The 26923-nt window shown below is 37.3% G+C and overlaps 1 protein-coding gene across 3 annotated transcripts; it reads right to left on the bottom strand.

Moving 5' to 3' along the window:
* On the bottom strand, positions 1-26316 carry lhfpl4a (LHFPL tetraspan subfamily member 4a). 3 transcript variants are annotated; one of them, XM_043242392.1, is made up of 5 exons: positions 25175-26316; positions 12155-12391; positions 9986-10002; positions 9378-9416; positions 1-3694 (listed from the first exon to the last, which is right to left on the bottom strand). In XM_043242392.1, the coding sequence occupies exons 1-5, from the start codon at positions 25578-25580 to the stop codon at positions 3641-3643; spliced, it is 753 nt and encodes a 250-aa protein (XP_043098327.1). In that variant the 5' UTR covers positions 25581-26316; the 3' UTR covers positions 1-3640. The 3 variants fall into 3 exon arrangements, with proteins under 3 accessions (XP_043098327.1, XP_043098329.1, XP_043098328.1); XM_043242393.1 differs by lacking the exon at positions 9378-9416 and having other exon boundaries at positions 3135-3694; positions 25175-26305; XM_043242394.1 differs by lacking the exons at positions 9378-9416; positions 9986-10002 and having other exon boundaries at positions 25175-26306.
* Positions 26317-26923: the final 607 nt, after the last annotated feature.

Below are 26923 nucleotides of genomic sequence, written 5' to 3'. Positions count from 1 at the left end.
TCAATGTTTTTTTTTTTTTTAATATTTTAAACAACAACACCAACAATGTTTCAGTGATGGCGATGATGTCAGTTATGTTGCACTCCCCTATGACTTGCAGAAATATTTTTTATACACGTTTGTTTAATTTAGAGATTACAGCATTCCAGAAAGATCAGAGGGGGAACATTTACAACTAGAGCAAAAAGCAGTAATCTTCAAAAGAGAGGCATTAAACACGTGAAGCACAAGAAAAGACAACGAGAACTTCAGAAATCAACCATGTCATATCTTTCCACAGCAGTCTCGCTCTTTAATTTTGGCACGTTTTTCTTTTTTCTTTTTGTTGGGTCAATAATAAAAAAAAGTCAAGACAGAATAGAAAGAATAAAACTTAAAAATAAATCAAACACTACTAAGCCTTCAGTACCACGTGTCTATCAACGCTTGTTTTTAAGTTGAGATGTTAATGGCTGGATGTCGGATGACGTTTCACAAGAGATTAACTGAACGGATGTTGTGTGCTAATGAAGAGAACGGCTAAGACCGACACTTAAATAGCAAAGTAGTTTTACACAATGATCCGAGTGCTGGCAAGTCCACACATTTCTCTCAAAAGTTTCTTTCTACATCTACACTGCGTCAAGATGAAAATGTTGCATAAATCAATTTATTTAAAAAAAAAACCCAGCAATGGTTATGGTAATGTGTGATAGATTTTAACAACCCATCGTAAATAGTGCAAGGTGGATGGTCTGGAATCGCAACATATTATTTAGAATAAGTTAAAGTTGCTGCGCCGTAACAATTGCTCGGTGAAGGCTACAGGAAAAATCATTTCGCTCTGAATAGAAATTATATTCCACAGAAATACGCTGCCCCTGAGGTGGCCAAATTTTCAAAAATAACTAGTTGTCATTCGGGGGACTGGTTGTGTGTGTCGTTCCTGTCAAATAATGCACAGTGCACCAGCTTGAAATATCCATTTTTTTTGTTTGTAGTTTTACTGGCTATGATTTTTACTGGCTTTGAATGTACAGTATGTACAATATGACATGGAAATGGTAAATAATACACTACCAAGTTTGGCAAAACCAAGACACTTTTATGTTTTTGAAAGAAATTGCTCCTTCTGTCTGCCGAGCAGTAAAAATAAAAATTACTGCTTGAAATAACTACTTTTGTATATTTTCAAATACAATTTTAGCAGTGATGACAAAGAGCTGGTTTCAGAAGCCGTCCGTCGCTCCAGTCTGATACAAACATTTGTTAGAAAGTCTTTAAGAATTCTTTTGAATGTGCCTGTTTTGAACTCAACACAAATGATTGTACAGTATAATAAGACTGCAGGTAAAAAGAACAACGGCTTTTTTTTTTTTTTTTAAAGAAACAGAGTTTTTTTAAGAAAGTAACTACCACATGGAGAGAAGTGGACAGCCCATCTCTAGTTTGAGGAGCAAACACCAGCTAGAAGATGTACTGAACCGTACACAATTAAGTCCATTTATAGAAAGGTATGAATTTAAGTTTTCTAGTGTTGACCTGAGGTTCACGGGAAGAGCCAAAACAAGCCAAAACACTCATGGGACGTGCTGAAGAAAGCAGGAGAATGTCTTAATAAGCTGCTTAAATACTGAATGCTGCGCATGTAAGACTCTTCTGAATAACGCGGCATTGGTAACATTGTAAAACATTTCTGATAAATTTGATGCGTCCTAGTTTAATAAGTTTAAAAAAAATGTCTTGGCATTTCCTAACCTTGTAAGGGTAGTGTAGTTGAATGACGGGATGCCGGCAGTTAATGGAGAAGCTGCATTTTAAGATTATGGAATAGAAAGCCATTAGTCTCTATGCCCAAGCAGTCTATTCTTCCTGCTCCTCATACCCCCACTCTCTGTCTGATCTCAGCATTCATCTCTAGCTTGTCTCCCAGCGGAGCGTATCAAGGAAATAGAGTAGGAGGGGTTCAAGGCTGAGGTAGATGGGGAGCAGCGAAGCAGTCTTTATCTAAGGGTGAGGAGGGTTTAAGCACCATGGAGTACATCACACTTCATTTTCAGCTCTGAGTCCTTCTCATGTCATCTCCGAAATCCACCACTCAAGGGCTTTCCTCTTGAGATGATCTTAACCGCCGTTGTCCAGTACACGTTGCAGGTCTGTGTTAGTTCTTGACACATTACAAGATCGTTTAACACAAAGCGGAGGGAGGTGTCGGTAAAAAACACAACAGAAACAATGAAAACCTGCGACCGGTATGGAATTTCCCACAAATTCAGAATATCGCTTGAGTAGTGCACCGTGGTGCAGATGTTTCAGAAATTTATAACAAAATATTTGTCTCGTTTGCAGTTGGGTCTATTGATGTCAACGTTACAAGAATCGGTCGTCGCGTTTTGCATATGAAGACAGTCCGTTGAATGTTTGGTGAGTTTATGCTGAATAGTTGTGCTACACATCTTGCCTCGGAAACACAGAGGTAGTCATTTCCATGACTAGTAGTAGTGACCTACAGATGTGTTACTGTTAACTTTGTGCTCTAATGTGGGAGATGGCGGATAAGAACATGTCGGGCCTGAGTAAAATGCAGCATGCAGGGCTTTTCCTCAAGATAAATGATTCATGAAAACAACGCGAGAACATTTCACCCCGGTCTCATGACCGCAAAAAGCTGCAGAAAACGACCAGTTATGAAATTAATGTCCAGAAAAGGATCATGTGCTAATCGCTATTGATTAAACTGTCTCGCTCAATGATAAAAGGATATACCAAGAGAGGAATAATCTTTAAATAAAGAAAAGTAAGAAGAGATTTGCATGCCAAATGAGATGTCTGTGGGATAGTGGTGTATTTAATCGTTGTTAGTCTTTTCTGCTGCACAGTCATAGAATGATTATTGGTACCTTCAGGTGAACCATGAGAGATAAAATAATAAATCTGTTAAATCCACTCCAGTTTGTAGAAGGAATATGACGTGGGTGAATAAATGCTCAATGGCTGTACCCTGTATCCATATAAATATAGAATTTACAAATTAACTATTTAATTCATCAATTAACTCTGATTGCTGACCACATGTACAAAGAGGGGAATTCAAAATTTGTCAGAAAAAGATGGTCTTCAAAATTACATCTTGTGCTGTACAAAATGTTTCTTTTTTTTTTTTTTTTTTTTCCTTTTTTTGTTTTATTTAAATTTTTGGCTTGATGTTTTTCCTTTTCATCTGCGTGTCCAGAGTAGCACCCAATCTCTTGTACATATGCATCGATTCATTATATTTTCTTAAAGCTAGAAATATGTTCCCCATTTTAGATAAAATATGAAAGTCTGAACATAATATCGCTGTTGCAAGCATAATCATGACTATCATCATAATTGTCATCAAAGCATTATTAAATAACAGTAGTAATATGTGTAACTTGTTACTTTCCCAGAGTTGTTGGTTTATGTAAAGCTGATCTTTTCTTCTTTTTATTGGTTTTAAATTCTCATGGTTTTTCAATAGGTGTATGTTGAATATGTTCTCTTCTTGAAGTGTATTCCAGTCTTTTTCTATATTACAAAGAGCTGAACTAGCAGCATCCTGACTGAGTTTAGAGACACAGGCCTGAGGACAAGGAGAGAGGGATGGAGGAGGAGATAAAGGAGGGAGGATGCAGGCTCCTCATGGAAACCGCTGGACACCGAATCGAGGGTCCTTTGTATCACGGATCTCAATCTAAAATAGACAATAAAGAGGGAGAAAAAAGAGAGAGTCAGTATACTTAACTTAGGATTTCAACAAAACCGTTCATTCATATCCTTCATTTACCCTGATGTCCTTCCAAGACTGTATGACTTTCTTTCTTCCATGGAACATAGGAAAGGTTTTTTATGAACATCTCAAACCACACAATGATCACGTTCACACAGCAGTTTGGTTACCAACCTTCTTCGTAACATGGTGTTTTGCGTTGCACAGACGAAAGCCAGTCATACAGGTTGAAATAATGACAGAACGGTCATTTTTGGCGAACCATAATTGATAATAACTTGGGTTTTTTTTCAAGTCAGACAAACCTACATACAAAATATAAAAGGATTCATCAAGTTAATTTTGGGTGAAATTATGCCTTATTCTTCCAGAAGAAAAAATAATTTGTTACTTACATGCGTACATAATTAAAGAAACATTACTTTGGTAAAGCTCACAAGCCAACGTGACAATTCAAACCTCAGACATTACTACAGCATAAAAGTCAGATATGAATTTTAGCTCTTCAGTTGTCTGGGGACGTTGAAGCAAAGGAGAAATCAGGGGACAGATGACAGGAGTAGTATATCACAGCCTGGACCAGCACAGATTGACAAAGGAAGGAAAGGTTTCATTCAGACAGATAACACATCCTCCTACCTCCTAACCCACGTTGGTCCCTGTTTAGTGTTTAGTGAAGAACATTTGAAAACCAACTATCAAAACATAACCAAAGAGAGACTAAATTGTTCTTAATAATCAACATCTATAGCTCATATGTCTGTGGAAGTGGTTAAATTACAGTCTGTTCTACGTAAGAATCCTTCTTGGTCTTATGAGAAGTATTTGATGCTATATACGTTTGTAAGGCAAAAATGTTACTATAGTGCAGGTAGACAGCATTGCTAGTTCTAGCTGAACTGATCACTAGTGGCCTCTAAAAACCATTCAGACAAATGAAGATTAGAGGGAGAGATGTTACTAAATAGCAGTTTATGGTGTTCATCTCACAAATCTGTCATAGAGCCTCGTAACTCTTGGAAAACAATGCATGTGTTGTATGAAAATGAGCAGCCTGAGGAGAAAATATTTTGTTCTACACTGAATCTCAGGAAACATGCAAAATAATAGAGTGAACCTTGCATTGTAATAAATGCACTGTAAGCCCTTCAAGAATGAATTTTGGTTTTAAAATTAACTTTAATTTTCAATACAGTAAAACATAATTTTCTTATTTTATTATAGCCTCGTCTATATTGGAAAAAAACTATTTTACAATAAACATTTTCCTTTTTAATAAAAAAGCATGTGTTGGCAAGATATGTTTTATAGCATGGCTGCTGGTTTAAACTGATCCTTAGCTGGTCATGAGCTGGTTTAAGCTGGTCAAGTGCTGACCATCAGCAGGAGCTAGGAGCTAGCTTAGGACCAGCACATGAAGGACCAGCTTAAACCAGCACACGACCAGCGGCCATGCATCAAAACTTAACTTATGCTGTTTTTTTCAACAGGGTTTAGCCAGAAATTGCAGCTAATTGCAGTTATTGAATTTCTACAAGCAATATTGCAAAAAATATCCTTCTTATATACATGTTAGTTTTCTTGTCATCAAAATTTATTGTAGAAGTTTTCAAATTCAACTAAAAACAGCTGGGATGTTTGACATATTTAATATTAATCTCCAATCACTGTTGATCTTTACTGGTTTTGGATGAATACTAATGTTCTTGCTCAGTCTCCATTAAATCACTGATCTTGAGCTCTCAGGCTATAATTTTTAGCTTGCAGAACATCTAAATGAGTAAGTCCAGGGCTTTAACCTTAAATAGGGAGAGTTGTTTAAAGTATAGAAAAAGACAAATATCTGCCGTAAATATATATTAAGTCTTTGTTTATTTATTTATAAGTATTGTATATTTATTTAAGTATAAGCATTAAGTATATATGCATTACTGCCCTATATCAGCATGGAGAGTTCCCTGAACCTGGATCTTGATGTCCCAGAAAAATCCTTGGACAGGATGACAGCAGGAAAAGGAAAGCCATCAGTCATTTTGTGCAGAAAGAATGGGAAAAAACTGCAAGCAAACATTGAACAGTGTCTGTCTGGTCTGATAGACAGCTTGGATGTATTCTAGGCTTTTGTAGTAATTCACACTGATTGCTCCATCTGATCATAATTCCAGTCAAAAAGTCAACTTAACCACCAAATGTTTCTGATTTACAGTGTCATGGGTCTCTATCCTGTGGACAGACAGATCTTTGCTGTCCCTGTACAGTGTTGAAAGAGGACTGCTTGCAATAAACGGGACACCAAAGTGAATTTGTACGGGCACCGAATGCTGTCTGAGCAGAGCTACGCCAGACAACTAAAGGGGTGGGAGCACCTTACTGTAGTTCCAGACAAACATTAGTAAGACGTCGGCAAAACCAGGTATTTACTGAATCCATCTGAACACTCAGGCAGGATGATAAACCCCAAGAACCGCACCATCCAGATATACAAGGGTGACTGTAATCAAACAAGCAGCGTCAGACCCACTAGAATCTTCCAGGTAGGATGGTTGGAGCAGGATGGAGAACTTCCCCATGACTCTATATGCTGGCATAGACAAAGGGACAACCATGAGGCAAAGATGCGCAAGAAAAAAATCCTTTAAGTGGTTACTGGAAAAATCTGAATTCCCTGGAGTGGTTGACTAGTACAGCCGTTTGTAAATCGGCCCTGGAGGCTCCCAGCACTATTACTATATATTTTGTATTCCTCCCTTATCAGACACAATTCAGGTCTTACTTCTGATGAGCTGATGAGCAGGAAGCAGTGTTGCTTACAGCAGTAGAACTGCGGCTACTGACAAGCATCAGCTTTTACTGGACATGCTGCTAAATAAAGACTCAGCTTATAAGTCAATTACAGTGTTAGATCTAATCCTTCATTTCCAACAAATCCAATAGGGTATAGCCTCATATTTAACTCTCCTGATGAACGTGAAAAAGTAGATGTGCTAGATGTGCAAAATACTGACAGCAAGGGAGCGTGGATTTCTCAAACAGCCACTCCCCAGCAGGAAGATGCGTAATGATGTTAGTGATCTTTGCCTTGCTGGGCTGGAAAGTTGGAAGATGCTGGGAGAAGAATCAGCTGCAGCTGTTAGGATAACCAGCGTATGTGGGGGGTTAAAGAGCTAATGAGAAAGAAGACATGGCTTATACCATGGTTATCCTGATCAAACTTAAGGGACTGGGTTTGGGAAGGATGAGACTTGTGGTTTTCCAAAAAAGTCAAGCTCGCTGTCTCAGTGCTAGTCACTTTCAGATGATTCCATGCTGGCTAGATTGTAACGGCATGTTTGAATGAGGAATCAAAAGATGGTCGGCTCAACAGATAAAGAGAGGGAACAGGTGAAGAATTTGGGTACAGGTAAAACATTGGGAATGCTAAGACCCTGACGTGACACCAGGCACTTTTCTGTAAAAGAACATTTTTATAAATCTGAATGTTCTAGTGGATTTTATTGTACAGACATCTGAAGACCAAATCTTTAAAACATCCCTAATGAATGTTATATGCTTTTTGTAATCTGAAAGTAATGTCAGGTTGATGTTGTTGCTTTTACTGAATGACAAGCGTTTTATGACTACGTTAAGGTACGTTAAGGACGTTTATTGGAACAGGCCTCTATGGAAGTTCACTTTCTTCTTTGCTGTTTTAATAATAGCACTTTCTGGTGACTCATGTTGAAGAATCAGCCAATTTAACAAAAAATAGATTTCACTCATGAGTCATAATAAATCATTGTGGGTTTTGGAAGTGAATGCAATTTACAGTAATCTAAAGATGGATCACAATAATTTGCCACATGCAATGCATATGACATTTTTAACTCTGTAGCAATGTGTTAAACCTGCACCTCTTATTATACACCTTTCTTAAATGTATTATATCTAGGATTACCAGATGCCACACTTATTAAACTAAGAACGTCGCTCATGATCAGTTTTTATCAGTATTCTTACATGAGAATCCAGGTGTAGATCCTGGAAACTTTCTCTGAGATGCCTTTATCATTGTCTGAGGGCCACATCATCTTAACTTCGTAAAAGAAAATACAAGAATGTGTTTAGAATAATACCTTAGGCTGGAAGTATGAGGCTGTGCTTTAAATGAGAGAGGATCATGGGAATCAGTGGCGTAACTAGGAATGTATGGGCATTAGAGCAATACCATTTTAAGTGATTCCAACCACTATCTGTTCATTTATAAGGTTGAAATTTAAAATGAAACCTGGGGTAAACAATTATTTGATCACAATTATAATAATTATGCAACTATCCCATGGCTTTCATGCAATTAGGTATACAATTCAATTTTTCTATTTTCAATACATATTCTATTATTCAGAAATGGTAAAACAGTAAAATCATCAAGTTTATTGACCCTGGCCCGTTTCCATATGCATATGCATAATCTAAAATACAAACAGGAGGTAGCCACCAAAGATGGGATACACAAAATAAAATACAAATGCTCTGATGCATATGTTACATTCATAATATTGAGACCATTGGTGTAATTGGGGCCGTATGCTCACTTTTTTCCAGGGTAGCTAATATAAAATGATTTTAATAATTTTAATTTGCTTATGGGTAGTTAACAAATGAAATCTGGACTGTGTCCTATGTTGTGACATAGCTAAAATATAGAAACAAACGCCACAAAAACGTCACACCATAGGACACATACTTTTATACATGTGATATACCTATTTGTTTTGCTGCTGTTCACTTCATTTAATATTTTTCTGCTCCCTGATAGGTTTAGGGGTGATGTTGCGCACTCTTACATAATAATTCACATGAGGTGGGGTTAACTGTTGACAGGACAGAAACTGCACTTATTTTACGTAAAGGCCGTCTCACTCTTTTTTGTCATATGTAATTAGCAGTTACTACAAACCTTGAGAAAAACATACAGTGGACAGAGATAAACTTATATCAAAATTGGGAACTAAGTCAAAATTTGTTTAAATTTGTATGTAGTGTGCAGCTCTTTCAAGGACGCCTGGGTCATTCCTGCTTGGTAGTAATCAATCAATCAAAAAGAATTTGAAAACAAACTTCCTAGTTAAACAGAGCGCACAAACTGAAATGCAAAAACCAAGATAAAAGAGGCTTACTATCAATTAGTTCAAAAAAGAAATACAAAACCTGACAAAAAATTGGTGATAGTACACCATTACATAAGATTATTAGCTATATGTTACACCAGTTCTTTTTGACTAGGAACACCATAAGTATAATAAGGTGGGGTTATTTTATTATCTTTAAACCCCTGCTATTATGTTATTATGTTGAGTAAATCTTATATGACTACACCACTAATCAGAACTTTTTTTTGTGAATGTAAAACAATGATAAAGAGCTTAGTTGCTGCGTGCCCAACTGTGACTACCTGAACTGCAGATAGTTACGCCACTGCTAAGGAAATTGCACACAAAAAGACACAACAAGGGAGTGTAAAAAAACCATTACTTCATCAGCAGTAGAGCCGACAGGATGTGAAGCTCCTTGGTAATATCAGATTAGAGCTACATGCTGTGATTGCATGCATAGTTTTTAGGGAGTGATAAGAAAGAGTGAAGTTAAACTGTACTGAAGTTAAGCTTACTCCATCCCCTCGAAGAGAAGACCCTACACGTAGAGGTTGCTGTGGAGGAAAACCGCTGTTAATAACATTCTGATAACACATTTGACTGAATACACCAATAATCCAAGATTTACCTGAGCCTAATATAGAGTTGTAAACTGCACATAGAATTGTTGCAGTTTTTTGGAATGCCTCTTTCTCTAAATTCATCTGTATGAACTTTGATTAGCATGGAAAACATTTGCTCAGCTCTTTTATCATTTTTAAATGTTTTGTGTTAAACTGTCTTGCACCAGATCGGCTCAAAGGGCGTTGTATATAACAGCAGGCCAGATATTTGCTTCCATGCTTGCCAACACAGTTTCTGTCACATGCACTTCATGCAGTCTTTTACCTGCTTTGAACAATAAATGTCTTGTTATGCTTCGTATTGTTAATGTCTACCGATGAATGACATTGATAAATAAGTATATATCTGCAAAAACGGGGATGTTATAAAGTAAGCTAATTGCTAATCATGACAACAAAAAATACATAAAGTCAGGGAAATACTACAAGACTAACGATTGTGCCACAACAACTTTACACGACCACACAAGCACAAAAGTCACAGCAGCGGAACGACTTACCCTGGATACTGCCAAATCTGTGAAGACAGAATAGAAGTGATTGTTTAGTAAGGTGTGTGCTGTGTAAAGAGTTTGCATTATTCACTAGTTTTAATACTGGATTTTCCCCAAAGCCTCCAAAAGAAGATTACAAAGACGGTGGACGGGTTCTGTGCTGTCCTGCTCCTCATTCTGTGTCTTCGACCAGCCTGTATATTCAATATAACGTGCAGTCCAGATAACTGTCACTATCTTCTTCATGTTTTATTGTTTGATTGTACGCAAGTGCTGGCAGTTTTGTTCTTTGTTTGGCCTGGGTTTAGAACTCCTGGACTAACCAGTGATGCAGATTTTATTCAGAAAAAAAGACCATTAAAGCAAACCTACATTTATTAAAATGAGCCAAGACAATATAGGATGGAGTTTAATGATGTGAAACCAGTGAAAAATGGACGTTTGTTTGTAAATCCATTCCACTTGCTGGCTCATTTCAGATTATCCCACTGCATACAATACACAGGACAACCCTAGACATGTGTCATACATCAATAGACTGCTCTCCACTGGGAAAACACAAAATACTGCATTTTGACATACAGTTACTTTGAGCTTTGAAAGCTTTAGGCTAATATTTGTAATAGTCGATTGTACATAACGTTAGTCCTCTATAAAATGCGCTGCACACACTCTAATATTTGGGTTGAACTGTTCTGGAACACTACTTAACCACTGATTTCTAGTTTTGTTCTCTTTTGGAAGCAAAGTAGTTTCACTTTCACAGCATCTTCAAAACATCTGGGCGGCGTTACGAAAATCAACCCACACAGTGATGTTAAGATGTGAGGGCATGTTTAATCGAGGTGTTTTAGGGACGTGGAAAAAGCCATTACTTTTTCTTTAAAGAATATCTTGGTTTTGAGACTTTAGGCTTAAAAAAGAAGAGAAAACTTGAAATCGCATCATATGACCCCTTTATCTTACTCTTGTCCTGATGTTAATGGGATGTTCACAGTGTGCATAGTCTTAGGAAGAGTCTTTCTCAACTGAATGCATGTAGTGGAACATGTCAAAGAATGAATGAGATTTATTGAAAGTTTTATTTTGAGGGGTCAAATAAGCCGACAGAGTACAGAAGAGTACAGTGGATTTAAGGCAGAGAGAACACATGGAAGGTGGAGGAGGTTTGCCAACCTCCCACAAGATTTGTATTGATTTTTTCAGAACCCATGCCCCAGATATCACAGATACTGTGACGCAAACATTTTTCTTCTTTCTGTCATCATGGCTTAAGTGCATTCTTTTCAAATGAATTAGCAGAGAGCGAGGTTAATGAAGAACATGTATGTGCCATGAAGATCCTCCTATCTTCCTGGAATCTGACATGTAACCATGACAACTTCCCCTGTTGATTTGGAATGCTATAAAGGAATTGGGGGTGTTTTTTCTTCAGATTGTCTCTCTTTTTTTCTAGCTAATTAAAAGAAGTCACAGGAAGAGGAAATGTGGAAACGCTGTCAAAAAATCTTGATTTATGATATCAAATATTTATGTGCATACTGTCAACCTTTGTGTGCACTCATCAGAGTGGTATTTACACCTGGCCACTTCATGATTTTTTGATTGTTCGGAATGCTTTCCAAATTATATATATATATACATATTTTTTATAAATGTTTGGCTACATAAATGTGTGACAACAAAACAGACCCTTCCTGTGCTAATCTAGCTAAAACTAGTTCATTTCTGTTGCAATAACAAGACTCTCTTCTGTCCATATGGCAGTTAATGTTTGAGCTTTGAGGTTGCTACGTCTCACCCGTCATTGCTTACTCATGTGTGGATTACAGGACTACCAATCTTCCGTATGCCGGCATACTCCCAGTTGGAAGGAGTAAACCTCCATATGTTGCACGAACAAGCAGATGCTTTTCCATTTGAAAGAGCTGTTATGAAATACATCCTGAAGATTGGACTGCAGCGCATCTTGAATGTTTTTTGCTAGACACTTACACTTGGTCTTTTCATGACGGATTAGTTACGATGGCCAAGTGTAAATATCCCCAGTCACTCAACCTCACTTACACATCAGATCCCATAATAAAATCCAGAGCAACACTGCGACTGTTTGCTCACGTCAAACAATACCCGATCATTGATCAATTGATTAAAAATCTGTAGGCCACCTCTCACCTTTATTTTCAGCCTTGATTTCATCGTGCATAAAGTCGTTCTGGCGGTTTCCGAGGACAAAAGCAAGAAAGGACAGGATGAGAGCATCTAGGATGCCGATGATGGCCAGTATGTAAGCCCAGCGCACTGAACACTTTCCCAGTGTGTACTTTCCTGTCTCCTCTCCGCACATATCCCGGATGACCTCTGCATCCCAGCCATTTGGGAAAATCAAACAGCCCAGCACCAGGCACACAGCTGCCAAGAGACAAAGGTTGAGAGACTGAGACAAAGGATTGTATCACAGAAAAACCCCAAACATTTAAATCAATTCATTCATTTAAAAAGCAACAGTTGTCAGAGTAGATGTATAAAAGTAGTGCCATATAAATGAAGTCTAAACGGCACCGAAAATGCGCTCACCTTTTATTTTCCAGTGCTCATGCTGCTGTACATGTACACAGAAATACTGTCCTATTGTGTTACATATTAAATTTTTACTGGGTAATTATTTTGTGCAGCTGCTTTTACTTCTTACTTTGTATTACTACTAATTAACAACAGGACACTAAACATAGGCACTGGAAAATAAAGTGTTCCTCTTAGAACTGTAGATGGAGAGTCTATATAATCTGTTTTAGTCCCAAAGAGCAGAACAAAGTTGAAAATGACTGACAATCAAGATGTTTATCATTTATAAGGGGTTAGATGAGTTACAAATTAGAATATATTTCAATTGTCAAACCAATATATATTATACAGACAAACAAGTGCTACCCAGCGGACTCCCTGTTTTTTGTAACATTTTTGCATAGGGGAAAAAACACGGTCATCATTTATATTTATAAATGAAAAGTTCAGATGCAAAAAATTAGCATTCCTTTCTGGCTACGTTGTATAGGTAAGTACTGCTACTTCTTGAGACTTAGCACATTTGAAGTGAAAGTACTGGATAAACATACTATGTTTGAAGAGCATTCACTGCATCATTATCTCAAACCTAGATGACTTTTAGAGGCTTTTGCATCTGAACTCTTTAAATGAACCTTTTTCCAAAGTGACCTAAAATGAGAATATTTCATTCATGTGAGCTAACAATATTATCATAAAAAAAATTACAATTCTGTAATAGCTTTATTGTAAAATACATACCATTTGTTTTTTTACTACATTGTTTTGTTATTTTTAATAAAATACATAAACCGTTTTACAAATAAAACAAAAACGTCTATAAAAATAAATTCATTTATATTCTAAAAATCATTTAGAAACAACTTTTTTGTAAAAACAAACAAACTCATTACACCTACTTCTCCTATTCCAGACCTCTGAACCTTTTCTCCCTTCGTTTCTTTGTATATATATATACTGGTTCGCAGGAAGAACATATCGCCCCTTGGAGCTAGTTGGGAAAAGCCCTTTCATGCTGTTTACATTTCCATTTAATCATACTCGTATTAAGAAGACCTCAAAAAAGTCCATGAAGTACCATATGCATCATGTTTTTTCTTTCCCCCATATCTATCTACCTTAAGTTTTCATTGTAATTTCTGCATATTCAAATTTGAAACAACACTGCAGAAGAGAACCAATTATGCACGGTTTTTACTCCTTTTTCTTTATATGGTGATAATTGTGATGCATTTCCACATGAATTGAAAATTTGTGGGTGTATTGTAAACTGAACAGTCAGAGCAGAGAGGAAGATTTCTATAAATAATCTCTTAAATTGTTGGCCTGTTCTTCACACAAAACAATTTCACAGCTTCGCAATGCAGAACACAAAGTGCCAGCTAGGGCTTCATGGTTCTCTTGGTAGAGTTCATTTTCCCCCAAAATTTGCTCTATGAGCCCTATACTTTTATTAAATCGATTCAAAGTTAATTTAAGAAGAGACTTAAAGACTGTAAACACAAAATAATAGTGTTCATACAAGGATTTTTTTTTGTAAGCTGTAGGGGTAGTAATGCTTTTGCACTGAGGCCCATACAATCCTAGTTACACCACTACAAAAGTTGCTTTACTGCATCTAAATACATTAGAATTCCCAGGTTGTTCCAAAATGATGGGTTTGTACAGATGCAGAGCAGGGATCTAGAATTATTGTGGTGACTGGGCGCTTTTACAACTGTTTTTAGAAGATGGAAAACTATGTAAATGGTGGTTGATTTTATTTATTAATCTTTAGTTTAACTAGTCAAAGCCATTGCGAATATTTTAATTTTATACTAAAATACTTTTCTACTTTTCTGCATATATGAATCTAGAATGTACCTATGGCAGATCTGTCTACTGCAGGAAAAAAGAGAGAAAAAAAACATATTAACGTTAGCTTTTAAACAAGGTGGAGAGACTGAATATAGGGGTGTTTTGCTGATTCATGGCCTGGTAAACCTGGCTAATCATAACGTCACATGTAAAAACAAAGCCATCTCTAAAAAAAAATATCAGACCTTTTAACATGACAAAAGTCTGTGATATTTACTATCTACATATTTACTGTATGCAGACATTTTTGCCCAAATATCATTAATCTGTATTATATTTAAATAATATATGAGCACTTGAAGTAATTAAGTAACACATGGTGTGCATGCCCACTTGAAGACCAGACAGAGCGGTGCCATTAATCTGTGTCTTGCACAAGAAGGTAATAAAGTATCAGATTTCATGTCTGCAATATTGCTTTAGCATTAAAACACAGAGCTTCCATAATTATCCAGGCACATTCGCATCATTTATTTATTATTAGTGTGTGTATGTTTAGACCAGGTTTACACACAATTGTTGTTGTTTTTTATATGTTCATTTTATTTAAACAATTATTTTAGATTTAACACCATAGTACAGTGTCCCTCACTCCTGTCTTCCATTTGTCTCTAGAAAAGAGGCCCATTGAAAGCAACCCACCCTTAGGGAAGCATATACTTATATTCAGAGGGGGGATGTGGGCAGACAGTCTTATCTCCTGACACAGGAACTTTTCCCTGGTGATAGATCAGAGGGTTTGGAGAAAGAAAGAGATTGGACCAAGCAAGGAATATACCTCCTAAAGGCTCCCGACTGGCACCTGGCATCTGTGGACCTTTCTTAACAGCAGTTTCTAAGAGGCCAGAGGGCAATGTCAGAATATCAAGAAGATAGGTTCTCATACAAGTTCTCATGCACAGGAATGGCAGAGGAAGCAGACTCACTGATCTTTTTAGTATCATCTCCTCCTAATATGTCTATCTATAAGGACCAGCAACATGTTGCCAGCTAGATCAGAAGAGGCTGCTGAGATTGAGAGCACTGGATCCAGCACGAGAACAAGAGGAAAGCCCTTTCCAAATTCCTTCACCTGCGTTCCCCAAAATAAAACCACTGTGATACTTTGACCAGCATAGGGCCTGGAACTGTGGGGGTGCAGACTCTTAACCCCTATCTCTCGAGAAGGTGTTTCTGCACTAACACCCTAAACCGACAAGCACAACAAGCTTTGGGTTTAGTCAGAGATATCCCAAGCTCCCACCCTACATGAGTTAATCCATTAGTAGAATCCACACAACCATTGTGATATGTTGAATGGCATTACTTTACAATATAAAGCATGTGCACGCAGTCCACTAATGAGGAATTGGGTGTATCTTTCACCTTCCCTATTCAGTTGGTGGTGTTGTTAAGGCCAGGACACACCAAAACTATTCCAATTAAATAGCGCCAATGAAAGTCAAACGTGTTGTCTCCTCATGTTGGCTGACTCTGGACCACAAAACTGTCCTTGAACACACCAAATAGACTACAGCTGACTCTCATATAGTCATTAAAATGAATGTATGAATTAATGTATTGGAATGCTTGGATAAAACAGCCTTCTGCTTGTGCAGTTTGTATTTACTTGCTCATTTACGTTACTTGATCTTTCTCACACCGAACATCCAATCAGAGTTCTCACTTTCTGTGACAGTGCCAATTCAATGTCAATGCCAATTCAACACCGAATCAGACACAACAACATGAGCCCGATGAGAGCCAATGTCAGGAATACACCAAAAACACAACCTCGACAGGTGTTCACCAATCGGTCGATTGTTGGTTTGGTGTGTCAAGGCCTTTAGAAAGACAAATGTAGTCTACTGTCATCAGCATCATAGAAGCAACCTCAAATCGTTTCAGATGCATCTCATTTACTACAACCAAAGTGTCCTAGTGGTAACTTACCGCAGATATCCAACTGCATTTTTTTAATAAGTTGAAACAGAAGAGCTTAGAGCTTAATGACAAAAATGGCACCGCCAGGCATTGCGAGATTTCCCCAAACAGACAGTACATGTAACATTTAGATAGAACGTTCTTGCTTTGTTCTTTCCAGGTGCAAACTGTAATTGAAAATTATACTGATGTGGTCTGTCTGACCAGGGCTAAGGGCACAGGTCAATTGTCCATGCCTGTGGTACACATCAAGGATGTGTGACTAGGTGGTCCATCCTGAAGTAAAGCTGAGGCCACACAGGTAAGTACAACATTATTTACCAGTCCACATGCAAGCTTAAGTTTTTGCTCTTTGTAACTAAATACATGCTGATGGAGTTTTTTTGTGAAGTGCTCTGATGTGAATGCCACAGTCTTCTTTATGCCATCATGCAGTTGTGAAAGGAAAGCAGGCACAGGTATGACAGACAGGTGTGACTAGCATAGTCTTGAAAACCCTAATTTCGGAAATGTTGGAACATTTTTAAAATGAATAGAATTAATCAATATTTTATTCACCACAAAACATAAATAACATTAACAAATGTTTAAACTGAGAAATATAAAAATGTTATGCACAACATGAGCTTATGCCCTGAACTGCGACACTCTGGTGTTTCTGCGATAACTTATTAAAGCCTTTGATTGACTGATTTTATTGCATTTTGAACTTAAACCTACATTATGTGACACTAACCTGCAGTGTTAAAGCAGTATTTGTGTTTTTGAGCAGTGCTGCTTTGTGTACAGCCGATACAGCCAGGGAAACCCCTTTTGTTTGATGCTCCAAAAATAGCACCTAGTGACAACAAGTCAGCAGACAATATGTTTCATGTCAACATGAAATGACTTAAGTTTCATCTCTTTCTTTTGAGAGACAATAACATTAATACATGGCGCATCTTCAGATTTAAAACTTTGCAGGATATTTTCATTCACAGAGCTGCGTTACACACAGCATCACAGGGTTTTTTTAAAAATCCATTATAAGGGGCACTTTAATGACAACTGAGATCTCAAAGTGTGACTTGATCACTATGTTCATACAGGCGGACTATTATAATCCTAAAGGACTTTTAAAAATTTGCAGTGCGAGCCTGGCTTTAGACAGCATTGACCAGGCTGGCTTGGATTTTTCTTCCAAATGAAAAATCTGAGAATTCCAAAAGACCTTCTCTATGGAAAAATGTTAATTGGAAAGACAGCTCAATAATTAGCTAGCTAGCTAATACGTGCACATTAACAGTGTAAACCTTAATGAGACTATATATGATTAAATGTTACCAAACTGTATCAGCAATCATATAAATCTCAAATAAAAATACATTTCTTATAAAATTACCTGACCTTAACACTACCAACCTTAACATGTTAAGTGATGAGGATATGACTATGGCAAATGCTAGCCCTCTGTCGGGTCTCACATGTCTCAAATACATGAAATATGAACTTTTGTATTTCTAGCGAAAAGAAAACGCTGTACTTACCGTTGCAAGACTTCATTCAGGTGCTGTGCAGTGTTGGCAGATTTTCACAACAAAACCAAAAAAAAAATTGCTCTATTTAATACTTTTCACTGGCTAAATGTTTAAAGATAGAAAATACATAGACAGACTCAACGGGTGATTAATAGCATCGATTTATTGACTGAAAAAAACCCCACCACCACCATCAAAACAAGGTCACTTTGTGTAAGGGGGAAAAGGGCATACGCTCTGCACAGCTTGAGCCCTATCTGTGCACGTTCCTGATAGGCATGTTGGTAAAGATTATTGCAATATAGCAAAACATTTGTTTGAATCCCCCAGGAACTTCAAGAGGAGAGCACCACCATAGAACATGATCAAATCGGAGGGTTTGGCTGTGTTCAGATATCTGCGTTGTTTATTATTAGTAAACACCATATAATAATCTGAAATATTTCTAAAATTGTATTTCCGTATTATTTCCAAATGATTATAGTCATCCTTCAATATTCCTACAAAAGCACAGCCCTCAGGCAAGAAAGTTTGGCATCTATGTCCATAACAAGGTTTCGGAAATCATTGTAGGCCAAAGCTGGTGCTAAAGTAATGAATTTTAGCTTTAGTTTAGCTTTCTTTTAGTTTTACACTACACGGACCAAAATGAGTGTTTTGGCGTCTTAGTAAACATTTTTATCTGACACAGACATTTCAGGTCGTAGAGTCTCTACTAATAAGCTGACGAGTTGAATTAGGTGTGTTTGATTAATGAGACATGCTGACTAAATTACTTTCCTGATGTATTTCTAGATAGTTGTGGCGAAGTAGCAATGCTGCAAAAAAGGGGAACAACTGAACCTTTAAATGTGGATTGCACATTTATCGCAAAACCTTTCAATAACATATTAATTTTCACACTTTAAAATAATCTAAATAGGCCAATTGTAACCAATTTACTGCTCTGTGAGTACCTTTGTTTGTCACTTCAGAAGGTTTTTGTCAGAATAGAGAAAGTAAATAACAGTGATCCAGAAGGGCACAAATAACAAGTAAATAGCTTTGCTATAAAAAATATAAACAGATGGGAAGAAGAGACAAACTTTATGCAACTATGGAGTGATCATTAATGCAACTTTTAATTAAACTCAGGACTTCACTTCACTCAGAACCACTAACTAAATTAACACCTAGTTTTTACCTAGTTAAAATAAAACAACTACAAACTATGTACATGAGTAATGTAAAATACAGAGGACTGTAAAATACAGTACTACCATACATATACACAAATATATCATGTATATACACAGAGGTTCTCACATATATGCTATTATCTCATTAAATATATCTCCATTTGTTTTTTTAAACAAAAGGGTTCCAAACTTCTTTAAAAACAAAATCAATCAATCAATCATTTTTATTTATATAGCGCTTTTAACAACACAGGTTGCATCAAAGCACTGTACAGTATAATGACAGGGATGTATAATGACAGGGATGTATAGTGACGAGCGTGACCAATTTCTTATTAAATGCAGAGACGGTCTCTGTAGTCAATTCAACGATAGTCACTAGAAGTTAAGTGTCCCCAACCAAGCAAGCCAGAGGCGACAGCGGCAAGGAAACAAAAATTACGTAGCACTACTAAATTTGCTTCCCTTGATCAAAATCTGGGCTTGAGGATCTATCTACTGGCTCTATCAACTTTCTTTGCTCAGTTGATGAAACGAAATACACTTCCAAAATGGTGAATAAGGGACAAAAGCCAGGGTGATGGGGTTGATCTGGAGGGCCAAAGCGGTACAGATGACTAAGACAACAGAAGGGCACATGGGGATCCAGAAGACTGCAGTGGAGCTGAAGGGAGGGAGGGATGAGGCAAAGCCACGGGATGGTAGTGGAAGCTTATGGAGTGACAGGCCATGGTGGAGATTAGGGAGCTAGAAGCCATAGTGGGAAAGGCTGGGTGGGAAATCATGATCAACAGAAGATTGTGGGATAATGTGAGCTGCCCACAGACTCCAGATTGTGACTACCAACACCAGGAGTGTTGCAAACAGGGGATCAAACTCCATGGTCGCCACAGGACAGACAGATAGTTAACATATCAATAAACATCAAGGGGGGGAGCAATGGTGGTGTGTGCAGCCCACACTCACAAATTGGCAACACCCATTACAGGGAGTACCATGGACAGAGAAACAACCTCTGTTGTTGTGACAGGACAAGCACAGTTCAGGGCAGACAGACTGTTCAAAGAACAGGGAGAGATAGGCAGTCATCCGGGTGTAGTATGTTAAGCTAAAGAGGTCCATAAAAGTCTGTGACAGAATTCAAGATAAATCCTTTAATCTTATTACTGGAGCTACCGGTTTCAAATGATTATGAAGCGGCAGGCAAACTATGCAAAAGCAGCAGTCCTTGCATTCACTCGTTTTCATTCACTTCTTCAAGTGAACTGAATGAGTGGACTAATGCAGGGAATAGTGAATGAGGGTATAAGGGGCGATTTCGCATATAGCCTTGGTCAAGGAAAACATGAGGACAGAAAACAAACGAAAAGTCCATTTGGTTGTGAGACATCCACTACAGAAAATGAAAATGAAACCCTATAAGGTAAAACACTATACATAAATATATATATATATATATATATATATATATATATATATATATATATATATATATATATATATATATATATATATATATATACACACACACTATATTGGCAAAAGTATTGGGTCACCCCCTTCTAATGAACAGGTATGACTACTTTAGTAATATCCATGAGTACAAATCTTAATGTTAAACCATATAATGATATTCTAGTGAACTGTTTATAGCAACAGTTTGGACAGGATCGTTTTCTCTAACATGACAGTGCCTCTGTGTATAAGACAAGGTTAAAATAGAAATGACTGACAGAGTCAGTGTGGAAGAACTTGACTGGTCTGTATAAAGCCAACTCCCAATCCCAGCTGACTTTAAATGCAGTCCTTCTCATCTCGCCGCTAAACACCAATGACTTGTACACATGGATGCAGTCATTTTAGACATTTCTAAAACTGTTGCAACAGAGATGGAAATCAATTTTTAAATAAATGAATTGTGTTTCCATCTTTGTTGCCACAGCTTTGAAAGTGCCTTTTTCTGTTCTACAGAAAGGGGTGCCCCAATACTTATTTCCACATAGTGACTGTACAAGGAATGCACCCCAATAGAATTATATATAGAATTATAGGTATCCTTAGCAATTCCTATGAGTAGAATATAAATTATTTTTTATTCATATTTACATTTTTGTAGCACACTAGGGTGACTGGGAACATTAAATTGTCCAGCCATGGCTTTTCTATTTCACAGGAGTAGAAATATGAGGTAATAAAAAAGCTAAATTGATGACCAGAGCAATAATTAAGAGTTTCCAGTCATCAGAAAATATTACAAATCTGCCTAGAAGAGAACACGTGTCTATATTTTCTAATGCACTCTAGGAGGAGTGTTTGAGTGGCCAAGGACTCTCCAAGGATTACAGCTGGAGAAAAGCTGTTGGGTCTTGGGGATGGAAAGCCTGGAGTTAGTTTATCAGATAAAACTAAAAAGCAGCAAACACTAAAGATAGATTTGGTTCCACGCAGGAGTAAAAAGTACCCCATGTGTACAATAAAATATACCTCTCTATCTGTAATGTTGTGGTCCTATTTTTCTGCTGGAGGTCCTGGACATCTTGTTCAGATACATATCATCATGGATTCAGTTAAATACTAACAGATACTTTTTTTTTTTTTTTTTTTTTTTTTAACTGCCCATGCTAAAAAAAATCTTATAATTGACCAAGGTTGGATATTACAACAGGACAATGATCCAAAAAACCCATCAAATTCAAAACAAAAATGTATCACTGAGCACAAAACAAAAATTGTGCCAGGGTCATTCAAGTGCCCTAACCTGAACCCCTTCAGAAAAAAAGTGGGGTGAACTGAAGAGAAACAGCACCGTCATGGATCTGAAGGGTCTGGAGTGATTCTGGATGATCTCTTACTCTCCAAACTTATCAAACATCATAGCTGAAGTCTCTGAGCTGTTATCTTGGCAAAAGGATGATGCAAAAAGTATTGAATAAAAGGAAGCATTACATGTATCAGAGATGTACGACATGTATTAGAGCAAAAATATTTATTTCATTAGATTTTCCTATTTTAAATTCTTGTTCTCCAATGAAATTTCAGATTTTTGTATTTTTTTAAATAAACGATCAAAGTAATAACCAATGCGGATTTATTTTTGAAGCATTTTGTTTGGTCATATTTACCGAGGGTACCAACGAATCTGACCACAACTGTATTTGCTGCAGCTCATTGATACCAGGCCACACTTGTTTGTGTGTGTTTATGCACATTAATACTTCATCTGATCACACTCCTTTTCACAGGCGACGTGTTTGGCATCTGCAGCTTGGTTCATTCAAGTCAGTTCATTTATTTGTATAGCATCTGCAACATACACTGTTTTCAAGCATAAATTAAAGCATAAACTGTTGTAAAGATACATTTTCTAAAGAAATGTAAGTATCATTTTGTTTTAATCTAAGTGTGTGTAAAAAAATATAAATATACTGTATATAAAACAGCCTACTCTTTCTGTGATTTCCATTTTTTTACATTGTGTGATCCTGAGCGTGTCCTAACAATATATCAACAGTTAACCATGTTAATAGTTAACCCGTTACCTATTGATAGTAATATAATAGTTATATAACTGTACAATAGTAACCATGTACTGGAGAAATCTTAAGAAAAAACAGAAAGAAACTTAAAAGCAATGACAAACCACTGGTCAAACTGATTCGGTCAGTGAAAGCAACATAAAATCTCTCACTGAATCCCATCAATTCGTGACAACCATCATTTACTGCTGATTTGAAAAATGACTGGCAATAGCTAGTAACACCCACACGACTGTACAACCACTTTTAGATGACTTAAAAACATATGCGGTTATATTCTAGTTTCCATTATTCACCATTCAGTTATCCATTGTTATGTTCTGAACACATTATGGTGGGGTGCTTTTACTTATTTTCTATGTCAAAATGACATCCAATCATGACAGCTGGCTCAAGACTCAAGTCTTATACGAAATGAGCAAAGGTTATTGAAAGAAAAATTAGAAAGAAATTAGAAAATATTTTATTATTTTCTTTTGTTTTTTTCTTATTTATGCATTTATGAACCATTTCCTTCCTGAAAATCATGCGGTTTTAAGGAAACAAAATATAGCTTTGCACCATAACAAGAATTTTGAACTTTGCTGAGTTAAACATGTACATGCATGGTCATATCAGTGCCTGGCATACAGCAGGATAAAAGCATGAGGCAATTTAATAAATATATATGGTCCAATATATTTGGGTAGAAATAAAAGAAAAGTTGCCATGTACACCGCCAAACCAGCGTAATTTCAGGACTATTTCTCAAATCATCATAGACCAGACGCCTGCCATCCTACTCTCTCCTCTCACATCACAATCATGGAAAGCTACATCTCAAATGTCCCCCAGTGACCAAACAGCGAGGTACAGCGAGGTACAGCGTAGCGAAAAAACTTCTTTAGGTATAAAAAGAAGGATTATCAGAATTATACACAATTTTCACTTTTCACTTATTAATAGCTAGAAACCATATTTATGTAACACATCATACATGAATTTAAGCAAATAAAATTTTTTATATTAATTCAACCATTTTTTCTGTTTTTATGTGAGAAATTCGAGAAAAAAAATATACTTCATCTTGTCAGGTTAGAATTGAATAAATCCCAATTTGTTGAATTCTTGAGGATCATTCAGCTGCTTAACCAACATTAGACAAGCTTTTGTGTTTTTCTCGGTAAGCAATGGTTTCCAGCATGAATCCCATCTTAAGCCTATAATGTATTTCTGATGGTAGAGTCATGTTTACTGACCTTTGCCAAGGCAAGAGAGGTCTGATCTTTGGATGTTGCTCTAGGGTTCTAGAGAGTTCCTGGAAAATTCTGCATCAAACAATTGTGTCAGTTTAACCGTCAAAGCTACACTACCGCACACTACCACAATCCACAAATAAATGTGTGTGTGCAAACTGAGAAATTAGGGACGACGATGTTTTCACAGCACTGCGGGCACGAGAAACAACAGCTCCCTGCAGGCATGGCATTTAACAGATAACAGATTGTATAGGAGCCATACAAAAGGTTACAGCCTAATGTGGGAACAGGAATATGATAAGGTGTTGTAAGTGTTTCACTTCGTGTGAATGTGCATATGGTTGTGTACTACAGCTGTGTTTGTTCAAAGCCACCGTGCACCAAAGCATTCTATTACGCTCTCCAAAAAGAGAGAGAAAAAAAGAAAAAAAAACGAGGAGAAAAACATAATGGAAAGAAACTCATACCCGTTCTTTTCCATCATGCAAAAGTTAACAGACACTACATTTCACAGTAATCCATATAACCACGAAAAAACCTTGTTGTAATCTTCATACGCAGCTCTGCTAATGTTGGTAAAATTTTAGCAGCCTATGCTTTTATCATCAAGGCATTCAGTCACTGAAATTGTCAAATGTCACTCTGAAAATAATTGTTAATTCATCGAGGCTATCAAAATGTGGACTTTCGATATACTGTATGTATAACATTTCTGATTAACCCTACCTCCAAATAGACTAATGCAATTTAATATTGTTAATAACACTTGACCGGTATTAAACATTATGTAACTAAATAATATCTTGCATACAGATATATTTATGTATGCGCCTTCCAGCAGAACAGGTTGACCCAGGTGTTTGTGCATGTCCATTCATTTTCTCCATCTAGATATCACAGTCATTTCTTCTTCTTTTACTTTTAAAAACAACACATATCACCACATAGCAAGACCTAGCAACCACCTAATACATCATGATGAACAAACAGGGACTGGTAGCCTAAACATTAGGCTAATAGTAGATTACTTGTGTTCTAGAGGAAAACCAAACATAAAGATAAATTAATCAAGTGCACAGAAAACACAAAATAGCTTTATTGATTTTGATCCCCACCTGTTTTGTTCTGTGTATAAAAAGTGAGAAATGGCCTACCGTACATTGTGTAATATTCCATTCTAAAAGGCATTTCAAGAATGAATAAATGAAGGCATGAAGGCATCATGATCACAGACAAACTGAACCCCCTGATAACACAAACAAACAAGCACCACACATCACTTCTTCAATCGTTTACATGTGTTTTGCTGGAAAGCGGTTCAAGTTCTAGATTGAATGCGTACCTATTTCCCACCAAAACCTTCACAATAGGAAATACTCACCGCAAAGCAGCTGCATCCAAGCGCAGGTTTTGTAGACGGTGGCGGTGTTGCAGAAGAAGAAGAGCGCCATACAGGCGATGCAGCTCAAAATGAGCACCATGGACAGCAGCACGAAGAAAGAGGCCGCCTTAAACGCGCCGGACGGGATGGAACTGAAGTCAGAAAATGTTCCCTGGCAGATCAGCTCCCGGTTCGAGTTACCGTGGCCCACGCAGTAATGGAACAACCCGAAGTAACCAGCGTGTGGTGTACTCAGGCTGTCCCCGATCCAGTAAGGCTGGATGAAGACCACCACGTTGATGGTGGCGAAGCAGATGGTGAAGATGGCCCACAGGACACCGATGGCTCGAGAGTTACGCATATAGTTGTCATGGTAAATCTTTGAGGCTTCTTGCGAAGGTAGCATTTTTTCTCTCTTGCTCCCAACCGTCTACCCTCCTGTGATTTTCTGCTATTTCCGGCGTCTCTATCTCCCCCTATCTACCCCACCGGTACCCTCAGAAATGCGCTTCTGCCGCGAGTCCACCGACTGGAGATAAATAAAGATTCGGTCTGATTTGAAGCAGTAAAGATGTATCCGTCCTTGAGTCTTTCTGACACAGCGGAATTGATCATGAAGCAATTAAATAATGGATGGGAGGTTTGTTGTGATAATGCATTCGGTGAAAAAACCCCGTTCTGTTCCTTTCCACCTCCGTTCTAGAAAGCAGGCGAGACGGCTGAAATTACATCGCAAAACAAACGTCTGTGACAAAATCGACAAAACGCATTATTGCTGCTCTGTGTGTCTGGGTATAAATAGTATATCCGGTGTAATGCTGTCAAGATCTCAATGATGGATCTTCCGCAGACGAGCGAGAGCAGATGTAACGAAATCTGGAACATCAGCGAGAGGCGTCGCGCATTGTCGTAATGATAACCTGTATGTGTCCGTCGACGAAAACATCTGCATGTCATTCAGGAGGGAAATCCTTTTCGCACTTTCAGTATGTGTCTTTTTACAAGGCTCCCCGTCTACGTTGTCCTGTTAGGATATTTCTTCTTTGCGCGCACACGCTTTTGGTGATGTTCAGAGCTGCCGGTGCATGCGCGTACACGGTTTTGGATATTGCAGGAATTTCAATAAGTACACGCCTCTTTAACACGCGTTACAGAGCACGTTTATATCAGAAGACAGGACCTGATGTTCAGCGATCGGTGGCAAAAAAAAAAAAAAAACAAAAAACGTGACGTTATCGTTTTATTTATAATTGCATTCTGTGTTTTCAACATCAAATCATGCCATACAATCTTGTCTTTATATATTTAACCACAAATTAGAAATTTGTTCCTTAATGAAACGTACCTTTCCCTCGCGCAACACATTTTCAGATAGAATAAATACCTGAAGATGATTCTTTTTGATCACTTGATCTAACTTTTGAATCATCGCACCCCCCAAAAAAATTATGTTAATGTACTGTTATCATTTTTTTATAACCCACACCCAAATTTTGCTCATCCTCTAAACACAAATTAGAGATTTATAATTGTAACCATTTTATTGATCTATTGAAAGTCTAAGACAATGCAAAATTAATTAATTTAGACATTTCATTGACATTACGTTAAGCCTATTTTCTGTCAAGCAAATACAAGTGATATACAAAAGGCATTTAAAAACATTTTACACTGAATTGAAATGCAATAAAATGGAGTTTGCCAGGGGAACTCTAACAAGATGCCCTTGAACCTCCTGTACGATCTGCT

This window comes from Puntigrus tetrazona, chromosome 6 (assembly GCF_018831695.1).
Source record: "Puntigrus tetrazona isolate hp1 chromosome 6, ASM1883169v1, whole genome shotgun sequence".
NCBI lineage: Eukaryota > Metazoa > Chordata > Actinopteri > Cypriniformes > Cyprinidae > Puntigrus > Puntigrus tetrazona.
Note: the sequence above shows the minus strand (reverse complement) of the source record. Positions and strands in the feature narration are given on the sequence as shown.